Raw genomic sequence first — 17,612 nt, forward strand, 5'->3', positions numbered from 1 at the left:
GATGCAAACACAGACAAAATCCAGAAATCATAATGTAAACGGCGGAGGAAGGATATCATAATATATCCTGTCATAACAGAATGTTCCAGGATTATGAAAAAAAAAAAAAGGTCTCTTGGCTAAGCGAATCCAAAACTTTTTTCTGAATTGCAGTGAAGAACATAAAGACAATGAAAAATATATGTTGAACGTAAGGTAGTATATTCAAAGTGCTATTAAATAAAACAACCTTTCGAATCCTTTTCTTATAGACCAGATATTTGGATGCGCAGTTTATGACAATCGTTGGGCATCCAAATTTATACATTATACAAAAAGTTTTAAGAATAATGTAATAGCATTTAGCATACACAGGGTGTTTCAAAACAACACCGATAACGTTAGGGAGGTGATTCTTGTTGACACCAAGAAAGGACAAAAAGTATAGACCAACTTGGGTGCACAAATGCTTTCTTTCGGAGTTATAGGCTGTCGAAAACATGAAAAAAAGAACTTTAAAGGTCCGTAGCTCCAAAACTTTGGGACCTACCGTAGTCGGGTTAAGACTTCACTTAAGAACTAATATGTGCCCTATCCAAAAATCAATGTTTCAGAATCCTAACGTACTCACGCAACAATTATTGTAGAGGCTGTTTGGCTACGGGAATATAATTTAAAGTACTCACCAACTACCTTTATAAAAATTGTTGCAGAAGTACCGCATTATTCTGAAACTTGGATATTTGGATAGGCACATACTAGTTCCTAAGTGAAGTCTTAACCCGACTACAGCAGGTCCTATAGTATTGGGGCTATGGACCTTTAAAGTTCTTTTTTTCATGTTTTCGACAGCCTATAACTCCGAAAGGAACATTTGTGGACCCAGGTTGGCCTATACTTTTTGTCTTATCTTAGTGTCAGGAGTCACCTCCCAAACTTTTTCGGTGTTTTTCGAAACACCCTATATAACTTACCTAACTTACGTTCTAAAATTTTTATATTTCTTTATCTTCAATTTATTCACTAAAGTTCCAAAAAGTGGTAGTGAGCTTAGCAAAGAGTTAGGTTCTTCAATTACCCCGCATTCTTCTCCCCAACTTTTCTTATTTTTCAAAGTATTGCGCAAAAAAAAAAAAGTAACTATTTAGTACTTTTGCTATTTAGTGCAGTAGTTTTTATTGTACCATGTATTGCCTGTTGTCAAGGAGTACGTTTTCAAAGTCCTGCACTTATAAATGTCGGGTAGGGCTAGAATGGAAGCTGCTCTTAAAAACATTGATCAGTTTACTAGCAGTAGTATCAATACTTTCTAGAAAATTACATAGAAAAATTGTTATATGATTTATGCAATAATTTGAGAAAATTAAATAAAAGTAGGATTGGAAATAATATACACCTATGATACAAAATGCCCTGCTATACTATATTGATACAAAATGCCCTGCAACTAAGCATTTTACAATACTATAAGAACAACAACAACAACTACTACTACTACTACTACTATTACTAATAATAATGATAATAATAATAATAACAATAATAATGACAATAGTAATGGTCTTTTTTGTCCCTGCCTTTTCCCAAGTGTTTATATGGGATCAGTGTTCTTGTCTTTAAGTCTTTTTCCCTACTACTTTCTATTCTAGGTATTATTATTATTATTATTATTATTATTATTATTATTATTATTATTATTATTATTATTATTATTATTATTATACAGAAATATCTTTATATGTTTGATAAAGACTGAATATACTCCTGAACAAAACTGAATATGTTTTTATAGTAGACACACACACGGAAAGCATCCACGCTTAACGGTAGAAATAATAATATTAAAAAAAAAAAATGTAATGGAGGCGAAACTTACGCATGATCAACCGTGTGTTTCGTCTGACAGAAATAAATAAGAAAAGGTTTAAAGTTGCCACATTTATATGAAATGTATGTAGGATAGACTATGATAAATGTAAGATTTTACAAGCATTTCAGTTGTAACACTAAAATAAACGATATTAATTATGAAATAAATTAATGAAAATACACATTTTGATTTAAAATCTATACCATAAGACCTATACCATCTATACTTTGCACAAAATATGAAAAGAGTTTCACAATCTTCTGTTGGTAAAACCATGAACAGTAAAGACGAAGTTTCAACTGCCACGGTAAGATAGAACATCTAACTGTATTTTGGCTATAGTGTTGGTGGTTAACATCAGTTCTAATTACCGGGAGGGTTCGTTGTTGTAGAGGTTTGGAAAGCAGTCACTGTAGAGGCCGCCAAAATTTCAAAGATGTCACGTAAAAGAATTTCCGTCAAAGTTAAGTCAGTTTCGTAGAATACTATTGTGTATAATGGGACTGCAATAGTTGAAATTGAAATGTGAGACGTTTTAAAGTCATAAAAAAAGTAAAACTAGGAGAAGGCGGTTTCAGCCTCTACTCGGGGTTACTTTGAACCGGTCTAAAATACCACTTAGATACGAAATTATTACTACTGGAACCTCCTGCATTCTAAATTTAGGTAAATTTCGTATTTAGGTGGATGCCGGAATGAATTTCTTGTTGGAAAATAAATTATAGACAGTAGCAGATCCAGAAAGTAGTTAGAATTGGACTTTGTTTTTTTTTGTTTTTTTTTTTTTTTGGAAATCACTAGACTTTTTTTGGGGGGGGGTTGTAACTTATACACATAAGGATGACTAACATTAGATATTAAAAAAAAATAAAAATAAAAAATAAATCATAACATTTTGGGTGGGCTTCAGACTGAAAGTCCCAAATCCCGTAAATCTTCCACTGATTACGGTTGGGATGATATTCTTGGATATAAAGAATAACCAAGGCAAATCAGTTCACGGGGATATTTTTTTTTCTGTTCCTGAATTGGCATTTGTGTGGGACATATGCTAAACTATTAGAACGTGGTTCCTGTGCCGGTACTCGAAAATACCTATTTCTTTACAAATATCGATAGTTCATATTAAGTACTGATATCAGTACTAACTTCTAATATCAATATTTGTAGACTGCATGCAATTTTGTGTAGGAATAGGGATGCGCACGAGACAAGATTTGAGGGTGTCTCGTCTCGAAAATGTGCTGTAAAAGCGATGTCTCGACTCGAAAAATGTATGTTTCTCTATTGGAAGAGCTTTGTCTCGACTCGAATTTTGTCAGAAAAATTCTGTTTCGACTCGTCTCGTGCGCATCCCTATGTAGGAAGTAAAATGTATAAATATTGAAGGAAAAACATTGCACAGAACATTATGTTCGTATGTTGGGCATACGTTTTTGTATGTTTTGCAAAGTAACTATGTGATTACTATGCACCAAAGTTTATATTTCAATAACTATGGTCATACTGAATGTTTACTAATGAAGTTGCACTAATGTTTTCCTTATATATCTAGCTATTATATGTTTAAAATACAGTGTTCTAAATCATTACGTTTTTAAGTTACATACGATTTTCTTTAAAATTGCTTAAATCTTGTGCAAAGTATAGTAATGCTATGAAGTATGATATTAAGAATAGTAGTACGTATAAGATGATATAAATATTTAAAAATAATGTACAAGCAAATTAGTTTACTGAAACGATAAGAGAAATGTGTACAAGTACTAAATTATAGGGTTTACATGAACTTAGTAAGCTATAAGAATTTAATCCACTTATATTTTATTATTATTTTGCTGAAGTATTTATTTGTGCTTGCGGAACGCGTAAAAGTCAAGTTGTTGATCTTTCGTATTTCAAGCAAAGTTAAAAGCACGGGAGGTCAGTGGTAAGAGTGCGAACCACTGGTTCAGGGGTCCCTGGTTCGAGTCCAGGCTGGATGTGTTGGTAGTGGGCAATATCGTGTTCTTGGGTTACCGTGTTTCCTTCCACATTCCCATTTCACCTATTTCATAATCAGTCACTTGCATTAATCGTCCATCTTCTTTAATTAGAGAAAAACTAGGGACGTATATGAGGCGAAAAATTACAATTTCTCTTTCGGGAAAGTTGTCAAAGTATGAATTTCTACAAATTTTTACGTACAGAACTCTTCGAATAATAATAATAATAATAATAATAATAATAATAATAATAATAATAATAATAATAATAATAATAATAATAATAATAATAACTGGACCACACTTACTATTCCAACTTAAAATCATCGGCTGGTCGTCTTGTAAGGTTCATTATAATACATCATTTTTGATTCTGTTAGGGTTATGGTGACCCATATAAGACTCACTTCTGTCTGATCCCACACCACGTAATCTGGTGAAGGAAATCATGTTTGTGAGTTTTCTCAAAGTTCTCTGTTTCCTTTATTAATTTTTCATTTTACCAATTCTTCCTTCATCATTATTTACATAATATCTGTCTGCTTTAGTCAACAGGACATTACCGCAATCTATGTAAGTGTATTTTATTATGCAGTAGGTGTAAGGTAAACAGAAACTTCTTACTTTATTCAGCCACTAAGAAACAATTAAGAGACACACAGAGAAAAAATATATACAACTGATTCCTAAGAGTTCGTATCAACGAAAATTAATTTTCCGTTCCTTCTGCTTCGATATTAATAATAATAATAAAAATGGTTGTAAAGATATAAATACTACGCTAACACAGAATGTTACTGTAACTAACTACACGATGAATATAAATACGCACATTATAGTACTTCTATATATGTCTGACATATATTGCATTAAATTATTTCTTTAGAGACCTATGTTTATTGTAGCGTTAGCGTACTTCTGAATTGAATGAACTTGTGAAATAGATGCTTCATTTATTTTAATGGAAGTTTGTTTTATTTTTAATTTGTATTGGTAGTGAAATCGTTAAGTTCTTTATCCTTCGTTAATTACTTTACCGGACAATTGGATTCTGATGAAATGCAAGAGTGTGTTGTTTACTTTAGAGAAATAGAGAGTTAACATTTTATATAAGGTTATGCGAATAAATAACGCTTGAATAACAGTATTAAACAATGATTAACATTATTTAAATGTACAGTATTACAATAGAAATTTCATATATTAATGAGCTGAAACAGTCTTTGTAATTAAATTTTTAAATGGAGTATGTAACATGTGTACAACTGTTAATGAATGTTAAGTACAGGCAGTTCAGAATTCTTGTTTGTTTGTTAAGTTTGGCGTCCCTTTTCAGCACCGAGGTTAACATGAGACATAGACGGACAGTTTGAGGTAGAATCCTAACTACCGTAATGCAATCAATGCTCTTCCACCGGGGATCGAACCCGAGACCACGTGCATCAAAGGCGCACGCGCTAGCCGTTAGGTCAGCGGTGAAGGGACAGTTCGAAACGTGTAAGCCCATTGAAGGTATAATTTTCATTTACATATTTGTTCTTCTCGTAAAGCTTGTGTGTGTGTGTGTGTCTGTTAAATTGTGTTCTCATACTTATTTAATTCTGTGTTTAATGTTTGGCTTACTGCTTTTACATATGGATCCGTAATTAAGATAAATTAAGCAATTACTTGGGTACGTGACAATATATTTCAGCCAAAAAATTATCCTAAACTACAGATTGTTGCAAAAGTCAGTTTACCTATGCATAAAATTCAAATCTAATTTTAAAAGTTAGTTATATTGTGGACCCATACAGAAATTACCAGTTTCAGTGGCATTATTTAAAATGTCTTCCATTATTTACAACAGATTGTGTATAATGACCAACATACGATGCAATAAACTTTGTCATTTAAAGGGTAAACTGACTTTTTTGCCACCCTGTATTTGTAGTGTCTTCCTCTCTTAACTACAATTTAAATATCCTTTCCTGGCGGCGAATCTCTTTTTCTATCTATCCTTTTCTTTCCTGAATATGACACTTCCTGAAGAAGTTGCTGGTGGGCCATGCTTATATTCAGTGTTTTTTCCAGGCATACTTCCGAGGGCGCTTTACCCCCAGAGTTGCCTAATCGCCCTCCTCCCCCAGAGCTAAGATGAATTAAACAGCAATTGCATGTCACTTTTGTGCAAAACGCGTCTTTAAACAAATAGTGTCCCAGTGCAGTATCTCACATTTTAACTCCCCCCCCCTGAAAGAAAATTTGCTGAAAGCAAGCCTTCTTACATTGTTGCTTTAATAAAGTTTGCTTCCCAGGAAATGACTAACCTCTCACAATTCATGGAAATCTGTAGTTAACCTAAGCAAGACATACAGGGTTATTACTTTTGCATTATAAAATTATTATGCATGCCGTTAATAGATAGTTTTGTGTTAAAGTCTTCTGTAAGTAGCAAACGTATTTTAAAGACCCTATTTTAAAATAGGATCTGAGTCATTGTAATCAGAGATGGCGTGGGTCAATGAAAACTTGACCGATGACCCACTCTGATCCACCACCGACCAAAACCCATCATCATCAACTCTGTCCCATGATCCATACACTTCTCTTCAGTGACTAAGAATTTATTTACACTTGTAATAAAACAAGGTTGTGAAATTATCACTAATCGTAGTTTGAATTTCTACTACGATCAATCGCTCAAGCTCCGCTCTGTTCCAATACCGGTGAATCTGATCTTTACGATATAAAATGGTAAAGTGTTTGTCATGGGTCACATTACGATGAATTTAAATTTAATTATCATATAATCATTATTTCCTTGCTGATACTTTTCAGTGGAAAATAGGATGAAATTTGAAAAGTCTCAAATCAAGGTAAAGTACAACGTAAAGAAGGAAAGAAAGAAAGAAAAAACACTAAAATTCGATTGTGTCTCGAAAATCAAGTAGTAAATCCTATTGCAACTATTACAATTAAAAATATTAATATCCAAAACTGTCCGAATCCCCCCCCCCACTTAGATATACTGATCTCAGGTGAGTAAATAGAAACATGAAAAAGAAAGAAAAATGGCCTTGAAAGTAAATCATAGACAAATTGGTAGGTTGCAGTGAGTCATGCCCTCTTGACCCACTCACAAATCGACCCACTTGACCCACAACCCACTGACTCACTCCGTCTCTGATTGTAGTGCGTTCGATGGTCTTCCAGCCGAGATCTCGTTAACTAAAGGCACCCACTCTATCCACCGGAGACGATGGCACGCAGACGTTCTAGTTGAAGTAGTAATTACTGTAATCTTTAGCCGAAAAATAAAATTAGTTGTTCAGCCAATATGATGCACCAACGTGAGATTTTTCTTTGATGTAAGAAATTTGATTTGACCTCTATTTAAAAGAAAATAACGCGGAACAAAAGTAAATTACATAAAGTTAATGCTATTATAGCAGTTTTGTTTGTTGCATTAAAATTTATGTTCGTTAAACTGGTTACGTACCGTTCCGTAGCCATCGTATCTGCCAAGAGAAGAAAAGCTATTTAGATGGTGATGAGGGCATTACAGTTGGGAGACCAAATGGAAATGTGACGAAAGACAAAACACCGCTATGTAACAAACGCAGTGACGTGTCTGTAAATTAAAAGGAATAGTTGAAATTGTGGATTCTGAAGGTACTATTCAACTTTAACGTTTGGTACATTGCCAAAGGTTTATCACTGACACATCTTTGGTAGTAAAAGCTGATCCGAATAATGTTAGATAATTAGTTGAGTTTTCCAAATAATCATGTTACTTGTCTTCGCATCGGAAGATGATTGCAGAATTTATGGCCGCAACGTATTTCCGTGAAATTATTGAGATGAGTTTTTCTCTGCCGTCGTCTCCCTGTAAATATGTTCACTATACCTATATGTTTATGGAAGAGAGGCCTTGATGAAGGAGGGTGGATCCAGATAATCACTGCTTTTGCTGTCGACTTAGCAGCCGGTTGTTTTTTTCCTCTGCAAACATCTGGCAACAAAATGAGGCAGAAGGGCGGACAAAGAAGCGTTTTGTGCCATCGTTTATCAATTCTTCAGACTCACAGACGAGTCGAATGAGACTGTTCCCCTGTCTTATTTGGAAAGGAAAATTTGAGACTGTTTGTGAGAGGGGAAACCAACACTATTCCCTATTTAATGTCATGTCTGAGTGATTACCTGGAACACAAAGGACAATTAAACTCGTTTCATATCTGGATAACAATATATACAGTAAACGATACTTACTATTCAGTCCCGTTTTTCAGTTGTTAGCGCTTTAAATCAACATCCTAATAATAAACAGGGAATGTTTCAGTCTGTTCGTCACACTAATCCAATTATAAACAGTCGTGCTAATAGATGTCGCTGTTTGTGTTATTTCTTACCCACACAACGGAATCTTTGAACCTTATACAGGGTGTTTCAGAACAACACCGACAGCGTTTGGGAGGTGATTCTTGACATCAAGATAAGGCAAAAAGTATAGACCAACCTGTGTGCACAAGTGCTTCCTTTCAAAGTTATAGGTTGCCGAAAACATGAAAAAATGAACTTTAAAAGTTCATAGCTCCAGCACTATGGGACCTACCGTAGTCGGGACAAGACTTTACTTGGAAACTATTATGTACCCTGTCCAAAAATACGTGTTTCAGAATCCTAATATACTTCCGCAACAATTTTTATAGAAGGAGTTTTTCTACGGGCATGTACCTTGAAGTACTCACCAACTACCTCAATAAAAAATGTTGCGGAAGTATATTAGAATTCTGAAACATATATTTTTGAATAGCGCACATACTAGTTCCTAAGTGAAGTCTTCATCCGACTACAGTAGGTCCCATAGTTTTGGAGCTATGGACCATTAAAGTTCATTTTTACATGTTTTCGGTAGCCTGCAATTCCGAAAGGAAGCACTTATGCACACAGGTTGGTCTATACTTTTTGTCTTATCTTGTTGTCAGGAATCACCTTCCAAACGTCGGTGTTGTTTTGAAACACCCTGTATATAAAAAAAATGAATGTGAGGTCTCGTTTTAAGTGTAGCTGGAACAGATCCATCTTTTTTTTTTCGTATTGTTAATACCTTGTACATTCATCAGTTTGGCATCGGACCATTGGCATTTCTCCCCTTTCTTAGGATTCATAGAAAAAGAAAATCATTATTTATGACATTTTCTTTCTCTCTTTTTTGTTTTTTCATTTTTTTGAAAAGGAAAAGAAAATGTAGTTTATGATTCCTTCTCAATTGAATCGGTGAACCAGTGATTTTGAAAAGAACATCAGACTTATTTTTGGCTAAAATAAATTATTAATTTACCTTCATTGTAAGACACAGAAACACGGTTTTATATGAAAACTGGACAATATCAATCTAAGCAGGTCCGTAGCCGGTATACTAAGACAGGCAGTGGACGAGATTCTTTTTTCTTTTTTTTTTTTTTTGAGGGGGGAGGAGAAGTAGGGGCTGACTTAAGTTCATCTTACATACATATTAATCTAAACAAATAATTGAAAGTTTCGGAAGGGGTGGGTGAAGATGGTTGCAGGTATTAGAGGCCCTCCTGATCCCAAACTTGCCTGAGTCTAAAAGTCAGTGAAAATTTGGAAGTTTCTAAAATGCAATGAGGCAACGACGCCTGTATGTTTTTCTTAGTTTTCTGGTGCCGATTTCAAAACCAGTGACAGTTTGATTAATCACAAGACTTTTTATAATTTATCTTTTATATTTATATTAGTTGCATATTGTGTTTATTTATTTATTTATTTATTTATTTATTACTTTTTGTTTGCGTTCAAGCGACCATAGTGTTGTACATATATACAGTCAGAAACAATAGGTTGGAGCTATCATTTCGTATACTTCCAGCCTATACTTAAAAGTGTTTCTGACTGTTCGGTATGGAACATGTCAATTCTATGTGAATAACAAAGATACTTCATACATATCTTATTACTAGTAGACCATACATCTTTTTTTAGTGAGTAATGAAAAACATTACTAGATTTTTTTGATACCACTAAATTATAAGTATATACACAGTTAACTTACATATTACTGATGCATATTCTTACTTTCATATCTACTTGCTGTACTATTTACTGTTCTCAACTTCGTTATGATAACTTTCTAGTTACTAGGTTTACATTTAATTGAATGTAGCTTTACAAGTTTCTTGTATGTTCAAAGTATTCAGAGAGAGAATAAAACAATGTTTCAATAGGTATCGTCATAATCTTTCTTTGAAAGTTTTATCTGATTTGAAATCTCATATAAGTCTTATTGTTAGGTAATTTGTTGTAAATTAATATCCCTGTATATTTAAGGCCTTTTAGGTAAAGTGTTGTACCATGCGTAGGAATAGCAAAATCCCATTTCTTTCTAGTATTGTACATACTTGTATGTACGTCACTATCAGGCCGGTAGGCAGCCCAAAAATGTAGGGGGGGCAGAAGTTAGGGGGGTCCGATCCAACCATATTACAGTTCATCACCATATTATAGTTCATTTGCAAGCCTACTGCGCAAATTTTAGGGGGGGCAGTGAAAATTTAGCAGGGGCCCGGCCCCCCTAGACCCCCTGGATACGGGCGTGGTCACTATTGCACTTGAGTGTCGGTTTGAGATATTTTTTTTATGAAAGTTGCTATCCGTAATATGTAAAGACAAGGCAGTGGAAGATTTTTTAGTTCTCTGAATATTTTTCTACACGAAGCTCTTGATTTAATACCATTTATTGTTCATATTACTCTTTTTTGAATTTTGAATATTATCTGACTTTGCGTTGCAGTTCCCCGATGAATTATTCCATAAATGAAAGTAGCATTTCAAACTGACTGTGATAAATTATCTTAAGTGTTGATATGTTGAAGTTTTCACACTTTTTAATACATAGTGTACTTTAAAGAGTTTCTTTTGTAGTGTGTTAATATACCTATCGCATGTCAGGATGTTGTTTATTCACAATCCTAGAAATTTAGTTTCATTTACAACTCTTATATTTTTATTTTTGATGTCAATGACTGAATTATTTACGCTAATGTTTCGGGAATGATGGAAGTGTATTACTGTCATTTTATCAATGTTTAATTTCAATTTGTTCTCTTCAGTCCATGAGTTCAATTCCTCTACAGTTAGTCTGATACTGGCTTGCATTTCCCTAATGATGTACTCAGTAATAGCTAAACTTGTGTCATCAGCGAACATCGCTGGTTTTGCAGTTTTAACGCACTGGAAGGTCGTTTATAAAAATAATAAAGAGAACTGACCCTAGAATAAAGCCTTGCGGCACTCCGCATCTTACTGGTTTTACATCCGATGTATAACTGGTGACTGCACCCTGCTGATTAATATAGTCAATTACCGCTGCTTGACTTATATCTTCTAAATAGCCTTGAAACATTTATTTACAGTTCCCGTGATACCAATATTATTTAATTTTTCAAGCATTATTTGATGCGAAAAGAGATCAAACACTTTCGTTAAGTCTAGGAATATTCCCTACACTTTTTCTTATTATCTAAACACTCACGAACGTAGTCAAGGCAGTTGTATATTGCTGTGTCAGTTGATTTATTACGTTGAAACCCGTTTTGTTCTTACTATCTTGGGTATACTTGTAAATAAAATTATGAGTGATATAGTTTCGGTAATTTATCAGTACTTTTATCAGATATTATCAACCAGCGTTGCCAGATTCACAGAAGGCGAAAACCGTACACAAGATAAGAATCCACCATTTTATCGTCCGGAGGACTGTATACTAAACTTTCTTACGAAATCGCTTTGCTTTTTAAACATACGTTACTTTATTTATTTATTACTTTGATATGCACAATAAAATTTTAAAATAATAGAGCATTATGGCAATTATTATAAAATATAATATTAATGTTAGCTTGCAGCCTGGCAAAATAGATTAGAAAAAAAAAACATTTCACCGTACCATCTTTACCCTCCAAGAGGATGTCGTTATTTTTGTTGAATACAACTTTGTGTTCGAAGTATATAGAAGACAACGTGTCATACAGTTTAACTTATTTTGGAATATTGTCAAATTGTGACATCTCGACCCAGTATATTGTATAATGACTGTATTGTAGCTTAAACACGTCCATATACTCTAGAAGTAATGGCTTTATTTAGGTTTTTCACTTTCATTACATTTATTTTACTGAACGATGAAAGAGGATATGAGCGCCCGAAGGATCACTCCAACGGCTTGTGGCGAGTTTTGGATCAATAGTCATTGGGAGATAGAAATTACAACAAAAGTGTTTAGAAATAAAATATTGCTTCAAAATTTGAGTACCGTGCATAATGCGTACGGTCAAGAAGGACCATATTCCGTAATAGATCAAATTACCATGCTTACACGATCAAGACCGTGTGCCTGGGAACGCTGGTAGTTCATGATCTAGTCAGACTTCGTTATTCATTCACAAAATTGTTATTCTTATATTATAAAAATTTTTGACAAATGTTTGTTTGTAAAAGCATGTGATTGATATGTTTCTTCTCGTTTACTTTGCAGATCCCATGGCTTTGGATATGTGATGAAGATGTGGTTCCAAACATATTCAGTGCTAAGGCAGTTACTGGTCTCCCCATTGGGAGAGCGGGAGGTGCCTAGGATCGCCACCGACTGATGGAAAGGGCATGACAGGAGTGAGTGTAATAGAAGGGAATGCAAGAGAACCATCCCCGGCGAATGACGCCATCCGCTGTCGTAGCGGGGCGAGTATCGCCAGTGTATCAGTAAGCAGTGCGCGCGAGAGAGCAATGCAAGCCGTAGAATATTACAACAGCAATGTGTTACATGCACAGCAGCAGCAGCAGCAGCAAAGTGGTAGGCCACCATCGGGTGTCTTGGAAGGGAACTACAGTAGTAAATCAGGTGGCGGAAGTAGGACTCCAGGTCGTCTCAATGGTGCTGTTGTTGGTTCAAGTCCCGGGAGAATTCGCGGGAGGTTTGGACCAGCAAATATGCGAGCTTCCTATAATGAAAGACTTGTACCAAGATACCCTGCACAGCACAATCACCATAACTCACCACAACAACCGACACAGCAACGACATTTAAGTCAGTGTCGAGGGAATGGGGAGATTGTGTTGCAAGATGGCTCAACGCCACCTTCGGCCTCCGCTTCGTTATATCGTAGCAACTCGAGCCTCGAACTAGACCACGAACAAGAGTGTGCGGATGAAAGACACGCGGGTGCTTTGAGGCGAGAGTATGGGAGCCACGGTTCAATTGATGTTATTAGTGCTAGTGGGGAAAGTTTCTTCGCAATGTTAAGGGACTATCGACCAATAGATCAGGACCAACGTAGTCCAGGACCTGCTAAAATTGCGGAATATTTACGTGGTAAAGTAGATCCCCCACCCACAACGGAAAATGCCTCTAACACGCTGGCAAATGGATCTGACAGCTTGGAGGAGGCATCTAGTCCTAAATTACGGCTTAAGTTTCAGAAATTCTGGGATAAGGATAAAAACACAAAAATAAAGACAAAACAGCAACATACTACAGAACCGTCCATTTTCCGAAAGTTTCGTGGTTCCAGTAGTAAAGTAGACGAGCTTCAGACTACGGGTAAGACTACACCTGAGGCAGCTAGTGGAGATCTGGAAGGCCGCCTAGAAGAACGGCAGCGACGACGTGCCTTCTGCCACTATGACTGCCAGAGTATAACCGCCAACCTAACATACGCAGCGAAGCTACGTGGACTGTTGTCGAAACGACGAAACACGACGACAGGTGCGTCAGCGGCATCTATGGGACTTCGAAGTGCAACTCCTGACGGCAGCACGGAGAATCTTGGCATTGACGATACCGATGCTGGCGACGGTCGTGTCAATGATCTAGTGGAAAAGTAAGTTACCAGATTTGATTTTTTAAAAATTTTTTGGTCATAGGCTAATGTTATTGTTAAGTCAGATGTCTTATGATACTTTTGTGTGAACAGTTAATTATATTTTGTGGTACAGGTTCTGTTGTGTGCATTACAGTTGAATTAAAATAACTGTTCACACCGTGTGCCATCTTCGTGCACATATTCTTACTGCGTTTTGAGTGAGTGCGCCAGTTCATTCTAATAGAATGATGCAGCTTTCGCGTTCACAACACAGCGCTAATTCCGAAGTGCTGTCGCAGCAAAGTACGTGCTACAGTTCTTGCCTTCTTGCAGTATTTACATTGTGTTTTGAGGGTAGAGGGTACATTGTTGTTTTTAGTTTATCTTTAAGTGAACAACATACTTGATTTTCATATCTTCTGTGTGAACTATGCATTCAATTGATTTCCCTAGTCATTTGTTTACAAAAAAGGCAAAATGTCTTCATCCACGCTTGTGCCCAGAAACCTGAAATCTGAGTAGTGTATCTTCTGTTACGGTAGAAAGGTTTTTTGAGAATTCATGGTCTAAGGGATGTAAAGAAAATGGTTAGATTGTTTATTTTATTTTTCTCAGAAGAGTACTTAATATCACAAGGCAGTAAGGTAAAATTTAACATATAAAATCTTCATAAGAGTAAAATGTATTTGATTGTTTAGCGAAATTTAATTAAATAAAAAAGGGGAGGAGAAATTAATTTCTCAAAAGATATGTAACAATTGAGATTCTTTAATGTTAATAATTTTAGATTCGGCGTACAAAATTCTCTTTTTAATATTGATAGTTTAGTTAAATTCAACTCTCAAGGGCGGGTAGGAGACAAATTTCTCAAAGGTCTGGTAAAATTTGCTATACATGTTTCTCCTGAACTGTTGGACATAAAAAGTACAAAGTTTTATTTGTGGGACATTTTCCTTTAGAGAATATGACTTTCGTTCATTTGCACAAATTCAATGTGAAAGGATGATCAAGCACAAAATATTACGCCAACACAAGGGACATTTGCTAATGTGATATAATTTCAAATAATTTACAGTAAGAATACAACTTTTTTTCCTACATGAGTAAATTTCAGTTAATCGTATAATTTGCATAATTTTTCTTCTCCTTTGAGGAACGATTATTTTTCCCGTTTTGCAATACTTGTTCCACTGATTGTCTCAGTATGACGTTATAGGTTCTATTTACAACACTTAACAGTTCCAGTATAAAATTTTCACATTTAGAACTTTAAAAACGTAGATACTCCAGATCTGTACACTTGGATAATTTTCAGTTGGAATCTGCAAATTGTTTTGTTATTTGAAGAAATGACAAATTAATATCTCGTTTCGCAATATGAATATTTTTTCTCACAATACGTGACAATATATATTTCATTTGCATGAATTATAAAAATTCCACTCTCAGAGAATGGGAGAAGAGAAATTTAACTATTAGTAAGTTTTTTTTTATTTTTTAAAATGTTTTACATACCTAGAGGTACTAAAATAAGGTAAAAAATCTCGGAAATATTCTTTGCTCCTCATCCTTCTGATAGGTTTCTCTAGAGTAAATTCCCACTGCTTATAATAAAGACCATAGTTTTTTTTCTTTCTGTCATAAAATTCAAAACCAAGATGCTTTGATACAACTGACCCGTCATTTAGATCCCAGTTATGTTACGGGATGACTACCCTACTTCAGTAAAGCAAAGTTTTCTGAAATTGAAATAAAACTTTTGATTTTAGTAGAAGACAATTCAGAAATAACGCATTATTATTATTACTTTTAAACCCAAGCAGAACGCAAGGATAAGGATTAGTGTCGTATAAAACACAACTATTATCTCTTTTCAAATTTTTACAGAAAAGGCGTCTATATTTTGCGTTAAACAAATAGGAGGTATGTGATAGATGGTTGCCGTATTTGTCTGGTTATGATTTTATACTTGAGGTGCCAGTTTTAAAGTACACTTGAGAAAAGAGAACTGATTGGTTTGAAAAGGAATATAAATGCTAAAGCTTATTGATAGGGTACTTTATTGAAATTTTTAGAAAGGTCAAACATTTTCTAACTTCCTGTAAAACATAATTTCGTGTCTGAACTTTCATTACCTATGATACTTTGAACTCAGATTTTTTTGTTTCTCGTCATGCCTCCATCCTACTTTTTGACCACTTCAACTCATTGACCTTCATGCAATATATGAACGTCATTAAGTACATTTTCTTTGCAACTAAAGATAAAAAAACAGCTATTTTTCATTGTTTGTCCAAATTTAATTTATTTTAAGATAAAGTTAAAATATCTGCTTTAATTTAACGTATTTGATTTGATGGTCTCTGGTTTTAAAACGCAAAATATGGGGAACAATATCTGGTAATTAACAACAACATATTTTTCTTGCATTCCATTATTTTGTTTTGCTATTTGTAACATTAATAATAGAATAAACAAAAGAATTTATTTCTATTTCCTGTTGTCCTCAGTAGATATGATCGGAGACTTTTCCTCTACTGTGGACATTTGAATAATAATAAATATACCTCTAAAAGTATAGAAATATGGATGAAGTTACTACTTCAAAGTATCCTTTTTAAAAAGTCTAAAATTAGAAATTGAATATATACTAGAAAAGTCTGGATATCAGAAAACAGAAGGAAAATGTGAGATACAAAATTTAGTAGAAAACCTAGCACAATAAATTTCGAACCGACACGCGAGAGTTGTAGAATTTTGTTGCATAATACTTAGTGGAAATTATATACATCACAATTTGTAGAGTGTACAATATTAGTAAAAGTAAATAATATCAGTAGGAGACTAATAATATAATGGTGCATGTTTCTACGTAAGAAGTGATCCATCTTTTATATTAATTTGCTTGTAACTTGAAAATGATAGCCATAGAAGAAAGTTCAGTGAAAAATTCTTTACTCTAAGACAGCTGAACCAAATTAGGAGGTTGGGACAGGACCAAAAATCAGAAGAGTTTGATTTTTGTGCATACATTTGATTAGTATAGGAAGATACGATCCTCGTACATCCAGCTGTACTGGGAAGGAAGAGCTTCATGGGTATTCGACCATTAGATCAGTGGTTCCGGATCTAGGATGTGAATGAAATGCCAACAAGTGGGTGCAGGCTACTGAGAAAGTGTACCGCATTGATTAAAATATATCGATGGAAAATAATCATTTAATCTATCACAGTCTGAAATCAAATCCGGGAACACATAATTACCGAAGCCACTTAAGTGAGATAAAAACGAATAGTTCCTGAAATGAAGATAATAGGAAAATACATGCGTTAACAACGAAGGGAGAAATTTCTTAACCATTTTCGTTTTACATTTGGGCCCAAACGTTTCTAATATAGGTAACTGTATTCTAAGTTTATTCGACCAGAATTTGAAAATATATGTATGAATTGCTTATTCAGCAATAACAGTAATACGTATTTAATATACGAGGACATATTGAAAAATATTATGTAAGTGGCTGTTAGATGAGGGTGATTATATGTCCCGTTGTTGACAGGGTCGTCCGGTGTCCAGAGAAAAATGCAAACGGGACACAAAATGTCCCATCTTTTTATTTTTGTTAGAAGTTCCGTTTTTGACTTAAAGTTGTAACGGTGTTCGAGTCCTAGTTCGGGGGCGGAATTTGTAATGCTGGGGGAATCAAATTTATGACAAGATAAATTTGATTTCCAGTCTTGGTTCTGAAATTATTTGAATAATTTCGTAAAAATTATGTTCGGGTTCGCCAAATACTATTTATGAATATGCAAATTGTTTTTGCATATTTACTCGCCGCCCTGGCAAGTTATAACATGCCTAATAAGCAGAAAGCTGAAGGTACGTGCGTTGATCCCTGAAAGTCTGATTTACACCGC

The 17,612-nt window shown here is 34.7% G+C and overlaps 1 protein-coding gene across 2 annotated transcripts in view; it reads left to right on the plus strand.

The window, feature by feature from the left end:
* LOC145685989 (signal-induced proliferation-associated 1-like protein 2) overlaps window positions 1-17,612 on the plus strand; it is a 185,771-nt gene that overhangs the window by 112,501 nt on the left and 55,658 nt on the right. For both annotated transcript variants that reach the window (XM_081758798.1, XM_081758799.1), the window contains exon 2: window positions 12,371-13,712. In XM_081758798.1, the coding sequence (XP_081614924.1) occupies window positions 12,496-13,712 (1,217 nt within the window). In that variant the 5' untranslated portion in view covers window positions 12,371-12,495. The remainder of the gene's footprint in view (window positions 1-12,370; window positions 13,713-17,612) is intronic.

Source organism: Thermobia domestica, chromosome 5 (assembly GCF_964235325.1).
Source record: "Thermobia domestica chromosome 5, izTheDome1.hap1.1, whole genome shotgun sequence".
NCBI classification, from domain to species: Eukaryota; Metazoa; Arthropoda; class Insecta; order Zygentoma; family Lepismatidae; genus Thermobia; species Thermobia domestica.